Source organism: Rhinichthys klamathensis, unplaced genomic scaffold (assembly GCF_029890125.1).
Source record: "Rhinichthys klamathensis goyatoka isolate OS25496 unplaced genomic scaffold, OSU_Roscu_1.1 h1tg000303l_1, whole genome shotgun sequence".
In the NCBI taxonomy this organism is placed as follows: domain Eukaryota; kingdom Metazoa; phylum Chordata; class Actinopteri; order Cypriniformes; family Leuciscidae; genus Rhinichthys; species Rhinichthys klamathensis.
In genome coordinates, this window is record NW_026606822.1 from 3,243,436 (window position 1) to 3,268,884 (window position 25,449).

General features: G+C 39.3%; 3 protein-coding genes, 1 long non-coding RNA gene and 1 pseudogene across 4 annotated transcripts; all 5 read left to right on the plus strand.

Annotated features, from left to right (window-relative positions):
- The first annotated feature begins 4,714 nt into the window (after positions 1–4,714).
- Positions 4,715–5,822, plus strand: LOC130104042 (odorant receptor 131-2-like). The gene has a single exon (XM_056270429.1). The coding sequence runs from the start codon at positions 4,887–4,889 to the stop codon at positions 5,820–5,822; it is 936 nt and encodes a 311-aa protein (XP_056126404.1). The 5' UTR covers positions 4,715–4,886.
- Positions 5,823–9,730: 3,908 nt separating this feature from the next.
- On the plus strand, positions 9,731–10,711 carry LOC130104043 (odorant receptor 131-2-like). The gene has a single exon (XM_056270430.1). It carries the CDS (start codon positions 9,731–9,733, stop codon positions 10,709–10,711), a length of 981 nt encoding a protein of 326 aa, XP_056126405.1.
- Positions 10,712–14,956: 4,245 nt separating this feature from the next.
- On the plus strand, positions 14,957–17,383 carry LOC130104044 (odorant receptor 131-2-like). The gene is made up of 4 exons (XM_056270431.1): positions 14,957–14,995; positions 15,079–16,020; positions 17,038–17,162; positions 17,204–17,383. The coding sequence occupies exons 2-4, from the start codon at positions 15,096–15,098 to the stop codon at positions 17,381–17,383; spliced, it is 1,230 nt and encodes a 409-aa protein (XP_056126406.1). The 5' UTR covers positions 14,957–14,995; positions 15,079–15,095.
- A 1,678-nt stretch (positions 17,384–19,061) lies between these two features.
- Positions 19,062–19,696, plus strand: LOC130104119 (uncharacterized). Its single transcript, XR_008809435.1, has 4 exons — positions 19,062–19,203; positions 19,275–19,337; positions 19,413–19,565; positions 19,650–19,696. It is a non-coding gene; the product is annotated as an uncharacterized LOC130104119 (long non-coding RNA).
- A 1,369-nt stretch (positions 19,697–21,065) lies between these two features.
- Positions 21,066–21,988, plus strand: LOC130104045 (odorant receptor 131-2-like; annotated as a pseudogene).
- The last annotated feature ends 3,461 nt before the right edge of the window (positions 21,989–25,449 follow it).

The window sequence follows — 25,449 nt, forward strand, 5'->3', positions numbered from 1 at the left end:
ATTAAGAATTATGTTTGTAGCATTTAAAAAACTGTTGTACGTTTTACAAATAAACACATGCATTGAATTCAAATACAGACTTATGTTTTATGGAATATATCACAATTGTGAAATTACATTTCTTAATGGCTTTATTTCTTATTTTACTGTATAGCTTTTTTTTTGGATTTCATTTGAAAAGTCAATACAGGCTAATTTTCTTCTCTGTAACTCTTACAACATAAATAAAAATGCCAAAAAACACTTTTTATTCATTTTATTTTTGTATGCACACTGTACATATGCTTTAATAGCCTGATTAAATACACAATTTGTATACACTGTGTCTTCCCAACATTATGGTGCCAACATTTTGTACAAAAATACATTAACTTGTCAAAGTTTCATATGAGGACAAAAATTATTCTTGTAAAATAATTAAGAATCATAATGTGCTGTGAAGACTCACCCAACATTTTCCCAAAATGTTTATTCGACAATTGATAATTGGAAAATAATATGCTTAATTCTTCTTGCTCAAATTTTTTTCTCATTTACCTTAGGAAATTTAAACCCAAACATAAGCTTTATATGGAAGTGTAGATTGTTCATTGTATTGTTCATTGTTTCAGTTTTGCTCAGAAAGTTGATGTGGCTGTGGCTATGTGGGGAGCAGGAGGAGGTCGAGGGACGTGAGAGAACGACGCGAGGCCGGTGGCATGGTTAATGATGAAGGACACCTGTGAGACGCACGCACCGGTCTCGTATCTCTCACGGAGGAGCGGAAGCATAAAGGAGGAGCGACGCCAGTGAAGATCAAGAGAGGAACAGGCCTGATTTTATGTTGTGTTGTTTTATGATGTGTGGCGGCAGTCGACCGTGAGGGACTGTCGTCTTTACTTTCGTTTTTGTATTTGTTTATTATTAAAATTGTTGAACGTTCGCCGGTTCCGCCTCCTTCTTCCCATAACATCTGAACCTCCTCCTGCTCGCCACAGGCTATATCTTATTGGACTTTTATCATTTTGATTCATACTTAAATTTACAATAACTGATCTGTATTGCATGCTCTACAAAAATCATATCCTTTGTATTTCTATATCAGGTGACACATCTTTGGGATATTTTAACATAAAATTATTTGATTGTATTGAATTAAAAACCCAAAAATGCAGTGGGTCCACCAGACCCACGAACACTGGCTGAATAACAAAAATATGAACACCACACAAGGGTTAAATGAAAGTGGATGTCAAGTGAATGAATGTAAATAAAATTAAAAAAACTGCCATGGTTTTCTGTCACAAATTGACCAAATGCACTCAACCCACTTGCAACCTTGGGGCGTGACCTCTAGTCTTCCTTCAAGACAGACTTACCATACAATGAAGGTCACTTCAGGTGCCTTTTCTGCTGAATATTTATGTACAGCTGAGGACTGTACATAATGTCAATGTTTTCGTATGTGAAGAATACATCCTATAGATTTACCGGAGGTAGTACAACATAGAGAAGTCTCTGTGGAGTGCTTCACCTAAGGGGGAGAAACTAACAACCACAGTGACTGGTGACGGAACGAAGCTCTGTCCAAGGGAAGACACAGGGTTCAAGCCAGGGAACCGAACAGTGGACAATACACATATGGGACCACCATTAGGGAGTCACTACATATGGAGCACTAACCCAAGGGCTCACCTGAAAGGGGTATATATCAAAGCTAATGGGTCTGGTGAGTAGTTCCTCGTCAAAAACTCATCTACCAAAATGTGCTTAAATGATGCAAGGTTGGTCCAAGGTTCAACATTATAGGAAACTTTAACTTGAAACTAAACGTGCATGATATCGCCTTAGCGAAGGGAAAGGCGCTGATGTAAGAACTACACCCTCCCAGTCGTCTGAGTTCCCAGAACACTGGACGGAACTGGTTCCATGCGTCGATTATTAAATATTGCAAAAGTGTTGGGTGTAACCCAGCCTGCAGCTTTAAAGATGTCTACTAGTGAGGCACCGTTCGCTAAAGCCGAAAAAGCAGCGACAACTCTGGTGGAGTGAGCCCTCTTTCCTAAGGGAAATGGTAAGCCTTGAGAAGCCAGGAGAAATGCATCCACAATCCAGCGGCCCATTCTTTGTTTAGAGACAGCCTTTACCTTCTGCTGTTCTCCAAAGCAGACAAAGAGCTGGTCTGATCTTCTAAAGCTATCCAGATAAATGCGCAAAGTGCGCGCTGGACAACAGAGATAGGGCTGGTTCTCCCTTATCAGGAGGGAATGCTTGCAAGGTTATCACTTGATCCCTGAAAGGGGTAGTGTGAACCTTAGGCACATAGCCGCGCTGGGGTCTCAGGATCACGTGACAATATACCAGTCTGAACTCAAGGCTTGTATCATCAACAGAGAGGGCTTGAAGGTCCCCCACCCTCTTGACCGAAGTGAGCGCAGTCAGGAGGGTCGTCTTCATAGAGAGGGCACTGAGCTTGACTGACTGTAAGGGCTCAAATGGATCTTTCTGTAAGGCCTGTAAGACCACTAAGAGATCCCAAGAGGGGACAAGGTGTGGCCCTTGGAGGATTCAACCTCAGAGCACCTTATAGGAACCTAATAATTAGGTTGTGTTTTCCCACTGACCTGCCATCAACGTGTTGTGATTGGCTGCTATAGCAGCCACAAACACCTTCAAGGTGGAGGCGGATAGGTGTCTCGCATCCCCGTTAGGTTCAGCCAAAGGTGTCGTTCCTAGACCACCAAAGTGGATATTGCCCTTGGTGTTTCGGGACGCAACGGTTTCCAGCAAGCTCATGCCTCAGGCACAAGACATTGCGTCAGTGCATCTGAGTCAGTCCCTTGACATTACGTCGTTGGGACTCTCGCATCCTCTGAGGAGGGAAATAGACGAATCAGCAGAGTTGTTCCCTGCCAGTTTGCTTCAGCTGACTACTTGAAGAACACCAGAGGCCAGTCTTGAGAGGCTATGTCGACGATTGGCAAACGGATGGTGGTTCGGCATCGAGATGTCATCCTCGCCATTATGAAAAAGTTAGGGTGAAGGCTGAATGCCAAGAAGAGTGTGCTTTCTCCAGCACAGAGAACCACTTTTCTAGGTGTGGTGTGGGACTCAACGTCAATGCAGGCACGTCTGTCTCCTGCTCGTATTGATTTGATTCTCACTGCCATAAACAAGATAAAGCTAGGCCAGTCACTCACTGCCAAACAGTTTCCGAGACTGTTGGGTCTGATGGTAGCTGTGTCCAAAGTGATATCTTTTGGCCTGCTGTACAAGAGACCCTTGCAGTGGTGGCTTAAGACCAAGGGGGTTTTCCCAGAGGGAAACCCACTCCACATGATGATATGGAGGAAGCCTTGGTTCTTGTCCCAACGTCCCATGTTAGGAGCCCATTGTCATTGCTTCATGCTAATGACAGATGCTTCCCTCAAGGGCTGGGGAGCGGTTATGGAAGTCCACTCAGCTCAGGGTCTTTGGAGGAGTCATCATCTCTAATGGCACATAAATTGCCTGGAAATGATGGCTGTCTTCACAGCATTGAAGCATTTCCTCCCAGACCTGAGAGGCCATCATGTGCTTGTTCGCACAGACAACACATCAGTGGTCTCATATATAAAGCATTAGTGGTTATGTGTCTGTGCCGCTATGCAAATTGGCAGATCCTCCTGTGGTCCCAAGGAAAACGGTATACATTCTAGGGTACCAAAACTTATGAGCAGACATCCTGTCCAGGCAGGGGCTGAGGCCCGGGGAATGGAGACTTCACTGCGAGGTGGTGAAGTGTATATGGGAGTTTTTTGGCCAAGCGTAAGTGGATCTGTCCGCATCTAAGGATATGACAAACCCAGCTCTCTTGGGGATGGATGTTATGGTACAGACATGGCTGAGGCTACGTCTGTACGCTTTCCCCCCGAATGCTCTGGAACCTGTGGGTTTGGCCTCTGAGGGGCAGAGGTTGTGGAGACCATACTTTATTTCTTTACCACAAATTCTTTTCCATGTCACATCAAAATCTAAATGCTGTATTATAATCAGATGGACCCATTATTACACCATGAGAGCAATATACTGTAATAAAAATATACTCTTTCTTTCCTTCCCTTACTCCCATCATCATCCCCCCCATCCCCCCGCACCCCCCCCCCCCCCCCCCCCCCCTTGCTGTCTCGTGCTCTTTTTTGCTCCTCCCACTTTTACATCTTAAGTGAGCATATAAACTTGTCCGTTTACATCTGGAGCCAAAACTATTTACTAAGCAAACGGTAAATTCACTCTTTCAGCAATGTCTTTAATTTTGTATGTATATTCTTCATATACAGGTGAAACTCGAAAAATTACAATATGTAATTTTCAGTAATTTCAGTAATTTAACTTAAAAGGTGAAACTAATATATTATATAGACTCATTACATGCAAAGTGAGATATTTCAAGCCTTTATTTGTTATAATTTTGATGATTATGTCTTACAGCTTATGAAAACCCCAAATTCAAAATTAGAATATTGTGAAAAGGTTTTCATATCTGTAAGCCATATAATCATCAAAATTATAACAAATAAAGGCTTGAAATATCTCACTTTGCATGTAATGAGTCTATATAATATATTAGTTTCACCTTTTAAGTCGAATTACTGAAATAAATGAACTTTTGCACCATATTCTAATTTTTCGAGTTTCACCTGTAATTGTTAACCTGCTAATTTTTTCTTCATTTAATTTTCCTATCAGGTTAAATAAATGGAAAAATCCTCAGGATAAAAAAGATTGTATTACAGCTTGATGTTCTTTGGACAGCCATAAAGACATTTTTAAGGAAAAGAAAGGGACAACAACTGTCAAAAATCTTACTTTCCAAGAAAAAAAGGACTGTCATATTAAACTGAACTTGACACCAGTGCAAAAGCGGAATGAACTCTTCAATGCTTTTATATAGTCTACAAGAAAAATATGCAGATGCTTTTGCAAAAAATTTTACCATTGTTTTTCTTGCAGTCATAATTATCTCCATAAATGGAGTGTTTGTATTCATATTCTTTAGGAGTTCAATTTTCTACAATGATCCGAGATATATATTATACATTCACTTGGTTATCAATGATATGCTCATGGTGTGTTTCAGTGTAATTCTATTTGTGATGACTTTTGCATGGCAAAATGTCCCTCTCCCGTTCTGCATTACACTGCTAATAATAGCCTCAACAACTCATAAGAACACTCCTCTGACTTTGGCCGGTATGGCCGTTGAGCGTTACATTGCAATCTGCAAACCACTGCATCATCATCAGATTTGCACAGTGCGCAGGACATACATCCTTATCTCTCTGATTTGGGGTGTAGGAGTTTTACCTGGATTGGCTGACTTGATTCTTCTTTCAATTGTTCGTCCTTTATCTATCTTTACAACAGGTACTTTCTGTAGTTCAGCATCTCTTTATAACACTGCGTATCATGGAGAACTAAGCAAATTGATGAATGGCCTTTACTCATCTGTTGTGTGGGTAATTCTTGTATTCACATATTGTCGAGTGCTGACTGTGGCCGGAAGAGCCTCCGCTGATAAATCCTCAGCAAAAAAGGCCCAAAACACCATCCTGTTACATGGAGTACAGCTTCTGCTCTGTATGTTGTCCTACATTACTCCTGTGTTAGACAAAATTTTTCTCCAAATTGTTACTGATCAGCAGAAGAAAATCTTATTTTTCAATTATCTTTTAACAAACATTGTACCAAGACTTCTTACACCTCTGATTTATGGTGTTCGGGATAAACATGTTTATAAACATATAAAGGGACCTTTTTCATGTAAATTACCTATTGCAAAGGTTGAATCAACCAAATATTGAGCAAAAATTACTTTATCTTGCTAGTTTGCTTTCTTAGTTTACTCTGCGGAAAACAAAGACATTTTCATGGGTTCACTACTTTTTTGTGAACACAGATAAAAAAAAATTTTTTTACACTCCAGCTAAAAATTATATGGGGTTTAAACTATGGTTGAATAAGGGAATAGCTAGATTGATGGACTTATATGAAGACAATATTTTAATGTAATTTGACAATCTGGTATCAAAGTTTCATATACTCCGGAAACATTTTTTTAAAAACCTGCAGCTTAGTACTTTTATTTTTTTTTAAACTAAATAATTCTGTGCAACTCCTTTCATTATCCACACTGGAAACCTTTTCCACACAAGACTGTTTCAGTAAAGGGCGAATTACCCAATTATATAATATACTCGTACAGAATCATAAAGAAAATTCTGAAAATAAAAGACGAGCATGGATGCAGGATTTAAATAAAGACATTTCATTAGATGAGTGGGGTACAATATGTGTAAAAGCACAAACTCAAACTATAAATACTAGTTTGAGGCTCTTACAATATAATTGGATAATGATAACTTATTTCACTCCAGTTAAATACATGTAACCCTAGTATTCCTGACTTATGTTTTAAATGCAATAATTTCCAAGGCACATTATTTCATTGTGTGTGGGAATGTGGTGGTGCAAAAGTTTTGGAGGAAAGTGACTCAGTATGTATCTCAATTTACTACTACTCCTATTAAGCCCGGTAATATGTATATTGGGGGTCTATGTGGACAATTGCTCTCTGCCCGTCAAAGAAAAAAAAACTGGTGGATTTGTGGATTTGTAGATTTTTACAAGCCAGGCGTTCAATTGCCCTTTGCTGGAAGAATACAAGTTTTCCTTCCCTTGACTGAAAAACTTGATATCCAGTTTGGCCCTTGAGAAGCTTACATTTATGCATTTGGCAGACGCTTTTATCCATAGCAACTTACATTGCATTTCAAGGTACACATTTACATTCATATCAGTTCTTGCTTTCCCTGGGAATCAAACCCATGACCTTGACGTTGCAAGCGCCAACGCTCTACTGTTTGAGCTACAGGAAAGCTACATATTACCCCTTTTCCACCAAAGCATTTTGAGAGCCGGTTCGGAGTCGGTGCCTACTCGAGAACCAGTTCTTTGTGTTTCGACAGCCAAAGAACCGGTTCTCGGCCAGGAAAATTGGTTCCAAAGCGGCACCAACTCTTTGCTGGACTAGAACCGTTCTTTTACCACGTCATACTTATGTCGTGGACTGGGGGCGGGTTACTGTGAACAACAACACGATGGGAATGGGAAAGCTAAGACGTATGGCGACGTACACAGTGACGTAACGACGTCGTTGCTGGGCTCTCTAGTCAGTGGAAAAACAAACTGAGAAGGTTCGCAAGTTGAACCAACTTTGAACCAGCACCAGTTCCGAACCAGTTCTTTTTTGGTGGAAACGAGGTGACCAAGGGGAAGTCTTCAGAATTTTACGAAATTTGGGAGATGTTCTTGAGATTTGATAAAGGAGGAGATATTGAAGAGGCTATAGATGTGTGAAGTTGTAGTATATGCTTAATGCTTAACAGGAGTGTGTGATATAAAGCCCTGTATGTTTAAGGATTTTTTTATTTAAGTTCCTCTTTGTTCTCAGTTAAGTTGTCCGTGTCAAGTCAACATGCTGTTTCATTGCCTTCTTTGTACCTGTGGATTACCTGAGTATGTGTGTTCAATAAATACTTTTGTTTTGGAACATTCTGCATCTTTTTTTAATCTTCATCGGACCTATACGTGACAGGTGTCATGTACAGTATATCATTTCAACTAAACTTCCCGGCAGTTCCCCGCAAAAAAAAAAAAAACATTCGGGGCTAGACTAAATTCTTTCGAGGCTAGAAAGATTCTTATTTTCTAAATTCTCATTCCCATAGCCATACTAAACACTCCGAGAGTTGTTATGAAATAAATACAAAGTTCTGTTATGAAACAGGAGCAGACTGATAGGTCCTTAAAGGACAAGTTCGGTATTTTACACTTAAAGCCCTGTTTCAAGATCGTTTCTGATGAAATAGAACGGTTAAGATTAAAATTTGGACACATGCTGCTGTCCCGAGAATTTTCGGTTTCTGTGGTTTCGGTTTCTGTGGTCTACATTGTGCAGCAACAGCATGTCTTACATGCTCACAGTAGCGTGTCTATGTATTTGCAGTAGCAAATGCTGCTGTAGTCCGTCCGTGTTACCAGTATTACACAGTTTTGAGTTCTCGAGTCCTCGCCCCGGACAGCACGCCAAAAACGCATCACCTTTACTGCACTTTTTACATGTAAGTGTGAACTCGTGAATCACGTGACGAGAGTAATGCCTGCTACAAACTGTGCAATTTCGGCAATCCTATAAGATCATTACAAATCACACTGTTTCCGTTGTTTATAACATTCATCTGGGAAAGCCATTTGTGCCAGATTGGTAAGGACGTAAGGTAAATCATTTATATCTACGCCAACACAGGAGAATAGTCTACATCAATTTCTTTCTAAATATGCTAACTGTTCATTGTGATTTTGCATTGTGACCCTCGCACTGAGTTTGCATGTTTTGATGTCCACATATTCTTGTTCAAGAAATTACAGTGGCTGTAGCATTTCTATTGTAAAGAAGTGCCCCAATATTAAATATTAAGTGGACATTTGAATGAAATTTTGTTTGACCAATATTAAACAAGGATTTGATCTATTATGTATACTACATTATGTATTTTAGTAGTGTTGTTCAAAACCATATTATTTCTTGCTTTTGATTGCCCCATTATATGTATTTTAAGTCATTTTAAAGGCTATTGTTTGCCTTAGGTCTAAATTTATTACCACAAAAAAAAAATCTGATTACTTGATTAATCGTCGAAATAATAGACGATTACTCGATTACCAAATTAATTATTAGTGACAGCCCTACAAGTAAGTATAGAAGAACAAAACATCAGCATGGACTAGTGGTAAACAAATAGAGCAAAATGAACTTTGGCAATTGTGGTTTTTATGTGCGCTGAAAAAAAGAGGAGGAAGCGAAAGAGAATATGGACACTGTCATGGCTAGGGAAATGAGGCCAACTTGGCATGCCAATTTTGCAAATGGAGCTTGAGGTAATTAAGATTTAGCGTTGATCAATACGCCATTTCATGTTGCATTTTTATTGGCTATTCAGTGGACGTAGGTCGTAGCAGCAAACACACTGTGAGTTTGACGTCAGAAAATATTCGCTGGCTATCTTTGGTCGCAAGAACGTAACAATGGCCGTCTTTGAACCTCTCACACTGTATGACGTAGGACTACCGGTTAGGAGCCACGACCACAGAAATCGCAAAGATTTGTCATCTTTTGTCTGGGACAGCCCAAAATCGAACAATGTGTGCCGTGCATAAGGAGAGATGACTGACAAGATGATGGCGCCATGGCAGAGAATATGGTGCACAGCAGATCCTAAGCGTCATTGACAAATATCTTATTTTGTGAAAAATGTGCGGTCAGTACACAGCTCCCTATACACAGTGTGCAGAAATCATCACTCTCTTTCCTTCCCTCCCTTCCTTTTCCCTTGTGTTGCTTTTTTTCCTCCCCCCTCTTTTACATCTTATCTGAGTTTATAAACTGGTCCGTTTTCATCTGTAGCCAAAACTATTTACTAAGCAAACTGAAAAGAGTAAGTTGTCTTTATTATTATTTTTGTATAATCTTCATAACTTATAATTGTTAATCTACAAAATGTTTCTCCTTTTTTCATTTCTATATCAGATTAAATCAATTTAAAAATCTTTCGGATAAATAAGCTACCATCGTATTAGCTGGATGTACTTTTGACAGTCATCAAGATCGTTGGTGAAAAGAACATCAACCGTAAAACCTTTACACCTGTGCATGAGGACAATGAACTCTACAATGTTTCTATATAGTGTACAAGAAAGATATGCAGATGCTTTTGCTAAAAATTTCACCACTGTTCTTCTTGCAGTCATAATTCTGTCCATTAATGGAGTGTTTGTATTGACATTTTTCAGGAGTTCAATTTTCTACAATAATCCAAGATACATATTATACATTCACTTGGTTATCAATGATATGCTCATGGTTTTTTTCACTGTAATTCTTTTTGTGATGGCTTATGTATGGCAAAATGTCCCTCTCCCGTTCTGTGTTACACTGCTAATAATAGCCTCAACAACTCATAAGAACACTCCTCTGACTTTGGCCGGTATGGCCATTGAGCGTTACATCGCAATCTGCAAACCACTGCATCATCATCAGATTTGCACAGTGCGCAGGACATGCATCCTTATCTCTCTGATTTGGGGTGTAGGAGTTATACCTGGATTAGCTGACTTGATTCTCCTTTTAATTGTTCGTCCTTTATCTACTTCTTCAAAAGTTACTTCTTGTGGTGCATCAATTCTGTACAGCACAGCATACCATGAAGTACAGTCCAGATTTATAAATGGCCTTTACTCATCTGTTGTGTGGGTAATTCTTGTATTCACATATTGTCGAGTGCTTATTGCGGCCAGGAGATCCACCACTGATAAATCCTCAGCAAAAAAGGCCCAAAGCACCATCCTGTTACATGGAGTACAGCTTCTGCTCTGTATGTTGTCCTACATTACTGCTGTCATAGACAAGATGTTTATCCCACTTCTTCCAGTTGACCGGGCAAGACTAACCTTTTTAAATTATCTTCTAACAAACATTTTGCCACGACTACTTACTCCCCTGATTTATGGTGTTCGAGATAAGCATTTTTACAAACACATGAAGGAACTTTTTTCATACAGATTATTCATTGTAAAAGTTGAATCAATCAAAAATGAGCAAAAAAGGACAACCAGGCATTCAGATGTTTCATAAAAATGCATCACAATTGTTGGTAAAGCATGCATACTGTAATTCTTCATGTAAGTGAACCAGATGAATGTTTTGCCACACAGATGTAAATGTTAAACCTAAGAAAATGTACTGCCATGCTGTTATGCAATAAATTAACAGTGTTCTTTAATTGTAAACAATACTTTTCCATGATTTTTAAAGTGACATAATGAATTTATGTGTTAAAATGGCACTTTAGAAAGTAAAGAAATGTAATAAATGTTTATATTAAAACATACAGTAAATGATTATGAGCAGGCGGACCATAATTACCTGTACACTCCTAAAAATCTTGTGTGGTTTATTTCCTATACAGTTGTATTACCGAAATGTTTCAGCTTAGCTGTGTACAATGAAAATAGTGCAAAGATGTTAGACAAAGTAAAACTATAATCATGCTTCTGTAGTAAATGCAAAATTATCATCAAACGTCAAAAGTACAAAATAAAGTGTAGACAATTCTTTCTTTTTTTTTTTTTTTTGTCTGGTATTTGGTTTTAATAAAATGAATTGTGGAGACCGCTGACTTGCAGCAGTATGTGGAACTAAACATGGTCAGGATGTGTTGTACCGTTTTGTTTAGAACAGGGAAATAGGCTGCAGGCATCATCTTTCCTAAGAAAGTGTCAGGGTCACAATTACCAACCTGATCTTTCAGAGCCATTTCTTGCAATTTAATCAACTCCATTTTGTGATGCAACATTTGCCCACCCGAAGATCTGTTTTGCTTCCTCTGAAAACTTTAAAAACATTTGTGACCAAGAATGGGTTCAGGGCCCGTATTTATCAAGCCTTTCTGAGAATTACTCACAAGAACACTGCTGAGAATTGACCTAAGAGTAAAAAAATTATTGCCTCAAAATCTGCACTTAACAGTTTTCAAGCATTTCAGTTGTAATTTAAGTGAAGTGTAGGACTAGATCTCAAGTCACAATCTTAGAGATGATTCACAATAGCTTGCTGTGCCACAAACAGGATTTTGGATGACGACATTGGCATGGACCAATCATTGAATAGATTTAAGAATATTCTAAGATAAATTCACATTGAATGCTGAAGTTTGGAGGAGTTTACATTCAACACACATTTGACAATAAATAATTTTCAAGAGAATACTGTGGTGAGGGGGGCGTGGTTCAGCGGGAGAGAGAGAAAGGAGGCAAGCAGTACGTAAGTAGGTCAAGTGCAAATGACGAACACCTGTGTCTTGTTGCAGTAAATGGCGTGGAGAGACAGGATATAAGCCGCTGTCGACTGAGAGACGAGAGAGAGGAGGACTGAGGACTCGTACAACGCAACAAGTGGAAAGAGTGATTGCCTGAGTGGAAAGAGTTTGAGAGCTGGTTTAAGCGGAAAGAGTGTTATTGTGATTATAGTTGTTATTGTTGTTGCTGTAGCGAGGCTACGATGAATGCGCTGTGTGTGCGCCTTTTGTTTATTTTTGTTTGGAAAAGTATGAGTTCCAGTCACGCCAACCCCGTCTTCTTCTTCCCATAAAATCATCACACTTGTGCCGAAACCCGGGAGGAAGAAGATTGTCGGGGGCGCCGCCGTCATGCAGTCACCATCGCTGGTAACGGCATTTGCGGACATCATCCATTCGCTCGCAAGTCTGCATCAAGAACACCATGAAGCACTGGTGGGTATAAGGGACGACCAGGAACGACAGTTCCAAGCCCTGGTCCAAGCCCAGCAGGATGACTGCAAGCTGTTCCGGATCTGGATTGACCGGGAGGTTCGGGCCAACACATTGCCAACCTTCACGGCCACTCACGTGCCTCTCAACAAGATGGGGGCGCTGGATGATCCGGAAGCTTTCATCGAGCTATTTGAGAGGTCGGCAGAGGCATGTAGGTGGGCCATCGCTGACTGGTCTGTGCGGCTTATCCCTTTGCTCTCAGGAGAGGCGCAGGTGGCCGCACAGCAATTGCCAGTCCAGAACCTCCTGGTCTATGAAGATCTGAAGCGCGCCATCCTGCAGAGGGTCGGTTGGACTCCGGAACAACACAGACAAAGGTTCCAATCACTGGATCTAGGAGAAACCGGCTGACCCTTCGTGATGGCGCAAAAGCTCCGGGACTCCCTGCCGCAAATGGCTGATGGCCGGGGGAAGCGACGTCACCGAGGTCATCGATAAGGTGGTGCTGGAGCAGTTTGTGGCGCGGCTTCCAAAGAAGACCGCGCAGTGGGTCCAGTGCCACCGCCCGACGTCGCTGAACCAGGCCATCCAACTGGCGGAGGACCAGATGGTGCCGTGCCCCGGGGTCGGCAAACCCCTACCAGCAGCTTCTCTCTCTCTTTCTCTCTTCCCCTGTGTCTTCCTCCACTCCTTCCCCCTCTAAACCTGTCCCACTCCCTAGGTCTCGAGGGGGTTTTCCGCCCCGACCGATACCCCGATGGAGGAGTGGGCCAGCCACAGAGCCGACAGCTAGTCCCAGACCCCTGCCCAGGGGCGGGGATGACATCCAGCTGTGCAGCCACACCTCCCCTTCCTCCACTCTCTCCACACCATCAAAGCCTGATTCAACCAGAGGCATTGGATAATAGCTACATGGTTAAGGTACGGTGCATACACGGGGAGGTGGTGAACTATGCCTTAATGTCGATGGCTATTCAATTTCGGGGACAAAAGCATAATGTAGATGTGGCAGTTAGTCCGCACCTCCGACATGCACTAATTTTGGGGACAAATTGGCCAGGTTTTAGTATATTACTGGGGTATTTATGTGCGGATGTCTCTTGGACAAAAAGGGAGTGGGGAAGGGGTGCGGTCGGTCAGGTGGGAGAACCTGAGCCGGGACCTCTGGGAGCTGAACCAGGGGACCAGAGCGCTCTTGAAAGGAGGATCCTTACGGAGCGTGATGATTTTCCCCTGGAACAGTCCCAGGACGAAACGCTCAAATGCTTTTGAACAGGTCCATACCATCGACGGACAGCTTCTCCAACCTGGTCGACCGCTCTCTTATCCTTATTTTGCTATTTTAAAAGATAAGTTGTATCGAGTGACCCAAGACACTCAGTCAAATCAGGATACAACCCAGCTGTTGATACCAAAAAGCCGTCGGGAAATGATTTTCCAGGCGGCGCATTGTAATCCTATGGCCGGGCATTTAGGACAAGCAGCAACACTTAATCGTCTAATGACCCGATTTTTCTGGCCAGGCATTCATGAGAACGTGCGCAGGTGGTGCGCGTCTTGTCTTGAATGTCAATTGGTGAATCCGCCGGCCAATCCAAAAGCACCATTGTGCCCACTCCCCCTTATGCAGGTCCCCTCCGAACGAATTGGCATGGACCTCATCGGGCCATTAGAACGATCTGCACGGGGGCATCGCTTTGCAGTAGTCCTGGTGGATTATGCAACCCGATACCCAGAGGCAGTGCCCCTCCGCAATATTTCCGCAAAGAGCGTTGCCGGCGCGCTGTTTCAATTAATCTCCAGGGTGGGAATCCCGAAAGAGATTCTCACCGATCAAGGCACAACGTTCATGTCACAGACAATTCGCAAACTTTACGAATTATTGGGCATTAAATCGATCCGTACTAGCGTCTATCACCCACAATCAGACGGTCTGGTGGATCGATTTAATCGCAATATTTACTAACTTTGCATTATGATTTGTTCTCACACATTTTGCAATGCAATGCAAAGACTCTAAAATACTACCACAAACTAGTTAATAAAATATGTAATTAATGGTGAAGTTTCAGACAAACCTTCAATAAACTGCACTGATTTGTCAATTAGTTATAATATTCTCTGTGTTGCTTTGCATTGCAAACATTCCACTGTCATAAAAGTAACAGCAAATGTTGGATCGATGTTTAATACTGAAAAGCTAGTGCGATCTAAGGGCTAATAATTCAAGCACGCCATTAACGTATATTGGTTGATTATTGAGTTATTTAAATGTGTAATTGGATGTTTGTGAATGTAAAAATGTCCATTATATTTTGTGAATCACTTTGTAATTTGTATCTTTTATGTTTCTTTCAGTTTTACAGTAAAGTAAGCACAAAGAAGAACGTGTGAGGGAGCTTTATTATTTCTGTTAACTATCTGTCAACGCTTGGTTTAGAACACCATTGCCAGGACAGAATAATAGCCAAATTTACAGTGACCCAGGGGCAATGACCAACGTACTAAATATTTATAATCTGTGACCTTTCCACAAGCCATAAATAACACATGAGTATCACTGTACCGATTAAACCTCGTATGAGCTTCAGACTGCCCTCAATCCAGAACGGTTCTTCTGCTCAAAGGTAAGTCTAAGACTTCTTAAAAAGGAATAAGCTAAGCCTAGAATAGTTCACTTCTTAAACACTTTCTCCTCTTTCTGATCCAGATCAAAAGAACCGGAAAATGAACTCAACGATCTGGATTGTGGATAGTTTTGAAGAAGCTCTTGCCAAAAACATTGTGATTGTTAGTCTTGGTTTTATCATTAATTTCATCAACGGAATGTTAGTAGTGACCTTTTTTTCTAATCTAATGTTTACAAGAGACTCCAGATACATTTTATACATTCACCTGGTAATCAATGACATGCTCATGATATGTATATCAGTAACTTTATATGTGTTGACCTACACTTCACTTGTTAATGTTTCGTTGTGTTGCATATTGATTGCTCTTGGTTCAACCACCTTTATGATCACTCCTTTGAATCTGGCTGGTATGGCCATAGAACGGTTCATTGCTATCTGTAAACCACTGCATCACTCTCAGATTTGCACTCCACAAAGAACCTACATCTTTATATGCTTGCTATGGGTTTTAGGAGCTATACCTTCTCTGGCAGATATCATTATTTTATTTTCAATCCAGCCCATATCTTTCTTCAGGTCTGTTGTACTTTGCTACCCATTCAATTTGTTCCCTTCCAAAGCCCACAAGGATCGCACCACTGCTTCACAAATTATCTATATGTCTTTGGTGTGGATAATTCTCATTTACACTTATTGCAGAGTCATGTTCACTGCTAGAAAGGCGGCTTCAAAGGGTTCAGCAAAAAAGGCTCGGAGTACGATATTGTTGCATGGCGTCCAGTTACTTCTTTGTATGCTTTCCTATGTCACCCCTGTTTTGGATATGATTGTCACTCCTTTCTTTCCTTTTCACAGAACTAAGATCACTTTCTTTAATTATCTAATCACAAATATTATGCCTAGATTACTGAGCCCATTGATTTATGGGGTGCGAGACCAAAAGTTTATGAAACAAATGAAGGAATACTTTACATGCAGAGTTATTATTGTAAAAATTGTGCCATCAAAATTATTAATTGGCAACATTTTATTTAATAAATAAAATTATTTTTAATTATGACATTTGTTTTATTTGAGATTTGAAAATCTATAAAATGTTTAATGACACTTAAACTTGAAAGTGTATGAAAGCAACTAAATAAGATAAAATATCAAACCATGTGGCATATACAAATAAATGATGAACGAACTTTGCTCAGAACTAACTTCAAATCTCTGAGTCATTTTCCTCAATGTCTTTTAATGAGCCGGTGTTTTGGTGATTTTTAGTGGATGTATAAAATCAGTTCTTCTGAAGTTCACAGTTAATCCCATTAACTATGGGAATTATCCCTTAAGAAATCACAACTACAAATGTTGTCTTTATATTGGACTGTATTGTTTTATCAATTAAAATGTCTTCATAACCAAACTACAATATGTGAAAGCTGCTTCTTAATGTTGATGATAAATAGTAGCCTACTGTATTATGATTATTACTTTTAATAAAATATTGGAGTGTGAATTCTGATCCTTTGTGTTTTAAGTTTACAGTTTTATTGTAGGCTACTATTTTTAACTGATTACTTTCATTTTGTGCTGAGGTTAACAATAGTTTAACGTAGGCCTACACTGTCAGGGTCTTGCTCTGGCAGCTTTGTCTGTGTTGTCTTTGTTTCATGTCTCTATGTTTGTGTTGTGCTTGAACATATGGTTGTGTTTGTGTTGGCCATGTGCTCCTCTGTTCCTGCCTCCTTGTTTCCCTGTACCACGCCCTCTTGTCTTGAGTCCTCGTTTGTCTGAGTGTTGTCACCTGTTCCTCATGTTCTCTGCTCCCTTGTTCCAGTCCTCGTTTACGTGAGTGTGTTCACCTGTTCCTTGTCTAAGTGTTCTCACCTGTTACTCTTGTTAACTCCCCTCATGTGTTGCCAGTTCGTTAGATGCTGTACTACATAGTTTGTTTCATGTGACTAAAGTCTACAGTGTTTTATTTGTAGAAGTATTTTGTGCTTTAGTTCTGCCATCGGTCCTGTCTGTCTTGTCTTCTGTGTCTCTAGTTACAGTCCTGCTAGCAGTGTCCCTGACTGCTTACACTCTTGGCTTTGGAGGAAGCCTGGTGCTGAGCCTGAGATCCCTGAGTGCCTTGCTGGAGTACTTACAAGTTCCTGTCTGGCTACTGCTAGTATTGAGGTCTCATTCTGCTCAGCCATTTCTACTCTCCAGCTTCCAGTCATCTTGCTAGTTACAAGTGCTGCTCGGCTAGTTGCTACGGCAGTCATTGTGTCTCATCCCTGCCTATTGGACTGTTCACCTCTCCCACCACGTTCTGTCATCTGTCTGCTGTTTGTCAATAAACCTGTTAACACTCGTTCTGCATTTGAGTCCTCCTTCATAGACCCGTGACATACACTTGGTTGAGATTTATCTGACAAAATTGTTTTGCAAAAAAGGGGTAAAGCTGCAGGTTTTATTTTACTGTGCAAACAATGCATAGAAAAACAAATAGCTCAGGAAAAAAAGCATTCCTTAAATACAACATAATCAGCTATTAATATTTAGTTGGTAGTGTTTTTGCATGTGTTCATAATTTCTTTGTGTGACAGCCTGGGCAAAAATTATGTCTGCACAATTTGACATTTTTCAGTCATGTAACTGCTCTAAAACACACAGTTTGTGGATCCAAATGCATTGTTTATATAAGGGGTAGTCCAAAATCAAAAATCCATATAACAGGCATAGGGTCAAACACACAAGCAAACAATCCAAATAGACAACAGCACAGCAGGAAAACACAGACAAAGTAATGGGGAAAAAAACAGGCAAACGAGTCAAAACTATAAATACGAGACTGAAAAAACAGGGGTGTATTCCAGAAAGCAAGGTTAACTTACCGTCAGATAAACCTTGAACTCTTGGTTGGTTAACCCCAAACTTGCTTACTCTGGGTATGTCGGTTCCAAAACACCTATGTTGAGTTAGTTTAATCAACCTCCTATTGGTAACCCAGAGTTAATGCGCGCGCACGACGAGTACATAAAGACATTTTCAATGGATCGCCGATTTCAGGAGTCACCATGGAAACCAAGGGAGAAAAAAAGCGAGCTACATACGATACTTCGGTGAAACTGAGTTGGAGGTTTTAATGCTTGCTTATGAAGACTATAGCCTAAGCCCATTATAAAAAAAAGCAATACTGCTGCATCAGCAAAAGAAAGTTGGCTTGGCAAATAATAATGGACAGAGTAAATGCTTGAGTTTAGAAAATTATAAATTGGGAATTTTCCCTTTGTGAGTCACAATGAAAGGGGAAAATAGCCTACCCCATTTATAATTTGTGACGCAAAAATTCTTTGGGGGCATGTAGTAAAAATAGACAAGTATTTACTTGTTGGCCTCCATACATTTCTTAATATTACAGTAGTAATGCACATAATTGGCTAGTTATATGTTGGCTTCTAGTTTTATCAGGTGTAATCCTTCTGGAGCCAGAAGAAGTGTGAGCCAAGTCAAAATGAAACACAAAAACATTCTCCAGCAAGGTAATATTTTCTAAACTTACTAAACTTGTTACTGACATTTAATACTAATTTAGTATTGAATGTAATTTAGTTTTCTATGTAGCCAATAGAAAGAAGGGAGCTGAGGAGCTGGCACTGTCCCTTAATAAAGGGCGACCTGTGGTCGATGGGATTCCAGGGGGCAGTTCGTCAGACTCAGCTACCAAGACAAGTGGCTTAGTAAAATGTAGGTGTACCATATTAATACTTATGATTTATTGATGTTTACACTGTTTTTGTCAGTGTTTTAATAAATAAAATCATCAACACTGTCACCATTTTAAAAAGGCATTTTGAATTCATTTTACAGTCATTGATTCACTTGTGCAGTATGCATGCTGCTTTTACTGCATATGCTGTATACTGTAATCGTATTACTAGTACTTAGATGCTCCTAATGTCCTTCTTTATTAGTTGTATTTGCTTAAGAATATACATTGAGAATTGAATATGCATGATTATCATGGTTTAATTATCTTGCAGTTGCTGATGGCCACATTGTTGGATCCTCCTGCAACACCACACTCTGTCACAGTTGTAAGTGATTATTGTCTTTAGGTTTCTGTTTGCTAGACCAAGCATCCTTCCTTATTTTCACTGTAGGATGATGATGAAGAGACCACTTCTGCTGTGACAGAAACAGAAAATGTGGGGAGGCCCATAGAGGTATGATGCATAAAATGCATTCCCCCTTTTTTACACAAGAGAATAAATAAATTGTCATTGTCATTTTACAGAATATGGCAGGAGATTTTAATACAGATGAGGGTCCATCTACCTCCACACAGAATCTTAGCAGTGTAAAAAATGTTCTGCAGTTCTCCTTCCTCATTTAAATATTTGGTTTGTATTACAGACTTTTTCAGTCTTGCTAGTTGCCTGCCAAAAAGCTGTATAAGGTCCACCTTTAAAAGCAAATCAGAAAAAGTGACATGGAGATGGACCTTATACAGCTTCAAATGGAGGAGAAAAGGCTTAACCTAAAAAAGGCCAGACTTGAAATTGAATTGCTGGAGCACCAGCTTAAGGTGGGAAACAGCATGTGAACATTAATCTGTCATTTGTTGTTGAATGAAATCTAAAGCAATAAATACAAATGTCTTTTGTTACAGGAAATAAAGAAACAATGAACAACACTTGACTGTTAACTGGTTTTAATTCAAGTGATTTTGGCAAATCATGTCTTGTACCACCCTGCCATCTCTTTGGTCTACTGGGTTCACTGGGGGTTCCTCTTGGCCACATATTACCTAGTTAGTGGGGACCAGTGATGAGGGTGATTTAATGGTTTAAACACCCAAACATTTAGCATCCAAAAAATCTATTGTCACCTGCACATTGATGCTATGCATTGACTTCCTATATACATAGTCTCCTTCATTGATGGAAGGAGCTTTCATGTGAATGTGGGTTCCATCAATGCACCCAATCAAATTTGGGAACCCTGAAATTGAAAGTTATATAATTAGAAACATTTAAAATTCTTGTGACTGTATAAAGTAGGGTTAGATTAAGTAGTGCTATATGTAACTAAAATGGTCAGGGGACGCCATGCTCTGTCACCTCTCTGAAACAAACTAACCCTGGAACATAACCTGCTCCGGAGCAGGTTAAGTTCAGAGAGTGAGTTGCTATGACTACTAACATACCCTGAAAGTTACCTCCGTTTTTGGAACCGAAAGTTGAGGTTATCCGCTTACTTACTCTTAAACATACCCGGGTATGTCACATAACCTGCTTTCTGGAATACACCCCAGGCGTATAGGGTGAGTAAAGGGAAATGCAGTTCTTGATTGAATGACAATGGTCCAGGGAGGAGTGCCCTCTAGTGAATATCAAGGGCTTATTCATTGTGTTATTATCACAAATAAAACAACTGACTCCAAGCACAACTATGCATGCAATATGCTTACAAAATCTTTATAAAAAAAAATATATATATATATATTTAAATTAAAGGATGAAGATGTCAATTTTCCTTAGGTGGCCACTTTTGTGCTACAATTTAGGCTGAAAAAAAAATTAATCAACCTCCTGTCACTGTTTTTGATGAGATCAGTCTGCATAAACAAACATGTAAAACCACTGACAACACCATAGAAACTCCATAGCAATGTGCTAAAACAGTTTGCATGTCAGATGCGATTTCAAATGCTTGCTGTTATATTGCATTGATGTCATGAATGCAAATAGATGATCCTTGTGGGTAACTAACAGGCTTAATATTCATGATCTCTGCCCTTTCCAAAAACCATAAATAAAGTAGCACTCTACTAATTAAAACTGATGTGAGCTTCATTCTTCCCACAGTCCAGAACCGTTTTTTCAGCTCAAGGTAAGTCAAAACAGTTTAGGTGTAATTTAAATGGTTAAAAATTTTAGGGGAATTACAAATTAGGGGGGTATTGATTATGAGATAAGCTCCTGGAAAATGTAAACCTCAGTTATCATTAGTTATTTCTATCATCTGCTTGGACTAGATACAATATGTGCACTTTTTAACCACTGTCCTGTTTTCTCTCTCAGAAATGAACTCAACGATCTGGTTTGTGGATAGTTTTGAAGAAGCTCTTGCCAAAAACATTGTGATTGTTAGTCTTGGTTTTATCATTAATTTCATCAACGGAATGTTAGTAGTGACCTTTTTTTCTAATCTAATGTTTACAAGAGACTCCAGATACATTTTGTACATTCACCTGGTAATCAATGACATGCTCATGATATGTATATCAGTAACTTTTATGTGTTGTCCTACGCTTTACCATTTATTAATGTTTCGTGGTGCTGCATATTGATGACTCTTGGTTCAACCACCTTTATGATCACTCCTTTGAATCTGGCTGGTATGGCCATAGAACGGTTCATTGCTATCTGTAAACCACTGCATCACTCTCAGATTTGCACTCCACAAAGAACCTACATCTTTATATGCTTGCTATGGGTTTTAGGAGCTATACCTTCTCTGGCAGATATCATTATTTTATTTTCAATCCAGCCCATATCTTTCTTCAGGTCTGTTGTACTTTGCTACCCATTCAATTTGTTCCCTTCCAAAGCCCACAAGGACAACACCACTGTATCACAAATCATCTATATGTCTTTGGTGTGGATAATTCTCATATTTACTTATTGCAGAGTCATGTTCACTGCTAGAAAGGCGGCTTCAAAGGGTTCAGCAAATAAGGCTCAGAGTACGATATTGTTGCATGGTGTCCAGTTACTTCTTTGTATGCTTTCCTATGTCACTCCTTTTATGTACATATTTATTACTCCTTTTTTCCCTGTACACAGAACTAAGATCACTTTCTGTATTTATCTGCTCACAAATATTATGCCTAGATTACTGAGCCCATTGATTTATGGGGTCCGAGACCAGAAGTTTATGAAACAAATGAAGGAATACTTTACATGCAGAGTTATTATTGTAAAAATTGTGCCATCAAAATTCTGATTATATATAGGCCCTATGGGCATGATCGATTAGTCAACTAAAAGAGACTGTTGCTGTTAGTCGACATAGTCATTTAATTTTTTCTTGTTGCACATAGTATATGTTTTGAAGAGTGTATATCTGGAGCGGAAAACAAAATAATTTAATTTTACCTCAGACTTTGCGATCGTTTATTTCCGTGTCACTCGCGGACTCAGAGAAATGTCCATACGGAAGACAGAGGTAGCATTTTCACTTAAAACAGAAAAGTTTTGTTTTGGCAGATAACAATTAAGCTTGCTAATAGGCTATCCAATATCAATATTGTTAAAATATTGACTAGGCCTATGGTCCTGCACTGCCCATTGATTTTGTTGATTTTAATATATTGATGTATGTTGATTAAATGAATGCTTAAGTAGAAAGTTCAATGATCATAATAGGAGACAAGCACATGCAGCACATGGGGCTTATTTTTTTTATTTTTTTTTATGATTCATAAATTGCTATTTCGACTAGTTGGCAACAAAATTTTCTTTTAAAAGTTATGGAAATTAGTTGTGGCCTAATACAGGCCTAATACGTCTTTCTATGAAGCTACATGACATATTGTTGAATGCAATGACTTAAGTGTGTGGCTTAAAAGTGCAAATAGTTTATTTTAAAATGTTTTAAATAGTGCATTTTGAGGGCTCCAGTATATATGTATCCAAAAATTATTTTTACTGCATGAAACAACATGTTCCTCTTTAACAATCTGTTTATCCCCCATTTATAATAGGCTAAATATTGTTAGGGTATACAGTCAAAGACCCAGAACCAGATATGAAGAATGAAGACCCGGAGTCAGAATTATAAAAAATTAAAGAAAAGTTTTACTGAAGATAGTTTGCAGTTTCATCAGCAGAAGTCAGCTTCAAGACTCACACAGGAGTTCGTAGGCCGGAAGGAAATATACTGGAAAGAATACATTTTAATACAACAATTAAAGTTCGATATAGTAACGCTCATAGCTTGACCATATGTCCAGCGAAGGATCATATGTGTTGGACATATGTGTTCACGACGCCTTTAGGATCCATAAACCTTTCTTCTGATACCAGAGAAAGAGACAAATGGCCTTGTGTAGTACGTGGTGGTTTACGTGTCAGATGTGTCCTGCTCGTGGCAGGACTGGAATGCACCTAAAAGAAGCTGGTTACATCAGCATGCATTTAAGAATATAATTTTCACAAGCATAAGTAATATACATATATAGATAAATGATTAGGTGATATTGAATATACTTGATTACTGATTTTATAAAAGAAATATATAAGCATTCAAAAGGATATATGATTATATATATATATATATATATATATATATCGTTGAAGAGGCAAGGGATTTTGACCACCCCTTCAATATGACCAGATCATTTCACTTAAATCAGAGATCAAGAAAGTATTGTGCTATAAATCTGAATGAATTATCCTACAGAAAGCATGCCTGTATAAATCAAATGGATGTGTATATCTGTAAAATATTGGACGTTGTTTTATTGAGCTAGGCCATAAAGTAACTGCAGACTCCAATCACTGTTAGTGGCCTAATCTTGAGAAAACGTCAAATGGTATAAAAAACATAATTATTCATATAATTAATAAATATACCTTACTGCCCGACATATTAATAGAGATGTGTTCTTTTTTTTTATCACAAAAGATTGTGCATGGCCCGCATGGAGGTAAGCGCTGTTAAAAAAGTATCAGTTTTCACGTGACAGGGAACGTCGACACCACCTTGGATGATATTTTAAACCTGATAAATGGCAGAGTAAAACTTTATCTACGAAAATTTGGAGAATTATTTAGATTCATCTTATCTGACCAATTTGACATAAACGCCTGGTAGCTGTTCAATTCTAGCCGCATATTCCAATATTATCTTAGCAGCGCCGTCGTGATGTTTTTCTGAGGGATATGTTATGTTGACCTCACCTGAGGAATCTCATCGTCAAGTGACAAGAGCTTTCGAAGAGACAATAAACAATTAATAATTATCTTTAAAATAACTCATTATGTCCGAATGTGCGCGAGAGCCCAACTTGGCCCACAATGTCAGGAACACAACAAAAACAGAAACGAAAGTGAAACCCACTCCTCTAATAATAATAATACTAACAGTACTTTTAGAATGTAACTTGTAAATAATAAATTCCACTATCATTTAACTTCATCACAGTGGTAGTGAAGAATTGGATGTTTAAAATGGGACCACCCTACCATACATGACCATGAGAAACACTTGAGACCAGATGTACCATTCGCACTTGCTGACATGAACCCATTTATTGTTTTTTTTTGTTTTGTTGCATTATGTGTTCCTATGCATTTCCTTACGGCCTTAAGTTCAGTGTTCAATCGTGAAGTGGCCATTTAAGATGCTTTTCAGGTGTCTCACACAAGTGTGAAACCAAGGAGAACCCCTTCATCCATTGCAATCTGTCCAGACACCATTGGAGGTGACAGGATTGGTGAAGAAGGGACAGATTATGGGGAAGGTGCCACAGAAGCAGAAGATTCTCCATGAAGGAATGACATGTCAACTGACCAAGTCACAAAGGCCCAGATTGACTATGAACTCTGCTCACATTCTACATTGAACAACCGGTAGAATACCTTAATGCATTCATCCACCTGCTGAACTCAAACTACAAACACCTGGTGTGACTGGGTGTTCTGCGGGTAAACACAGCCCTCTGAAGGTTTCTAACGCTGCTAACATTGCAAAACGACAATTTTTGAGCTACATCTCAAAGACTACAACAAACGTCTAACAGAGTGATCATCAGTAAGGGCTCATCTGAATTTGACCCACGGCGTCAAGGAGGGATTAACTGTAAGACTTGAGAAATTAGAAAATACCGGACAGTCTGGTTGAGGAGCAACCACTCCCCGAAAAGACAAAGGAAACTTAACATTTAAACTCTCACTTGAGAAACTAGCATCCCGAGTCAATCACCTCCCCCACCTCGTCTCTCTCTCATGCTGAGATCACCAGAAATTCACCCAAAAACCTATATGGTTTTATGTGAATCATTATCATACAGTATTATACATATTTGGTATCATTTGAAATGTTTCAGTGCAACAAGTACAAAGGTCTCATTCTCCACAGAAGCAAACCAAAAGGTAATAAAGTTTTTAAGAAATATCTTGCTTACAGAGGAGGGTGTGTCTTCCAGGCAAATGGCATCCTGCTTCCAAAAGGTGTAAACTCAGAATGCAAATTCCCATTGTTAGCAAATGTTTCCATGTGAAAGAGGTTTCTGTCTCGGTCTGCATTTGTAATGAGATCGGTCCATAGTGTCTTTCATGTATGTATTTCTTGAGTCAGGTACATCTTTTACTCTTTATCTCTGAGAATTTGATGTTATTGTATTGATTATTTTTGAACTGATTATGAAATTACATACATAATAAATTGTAACATTTTATTTT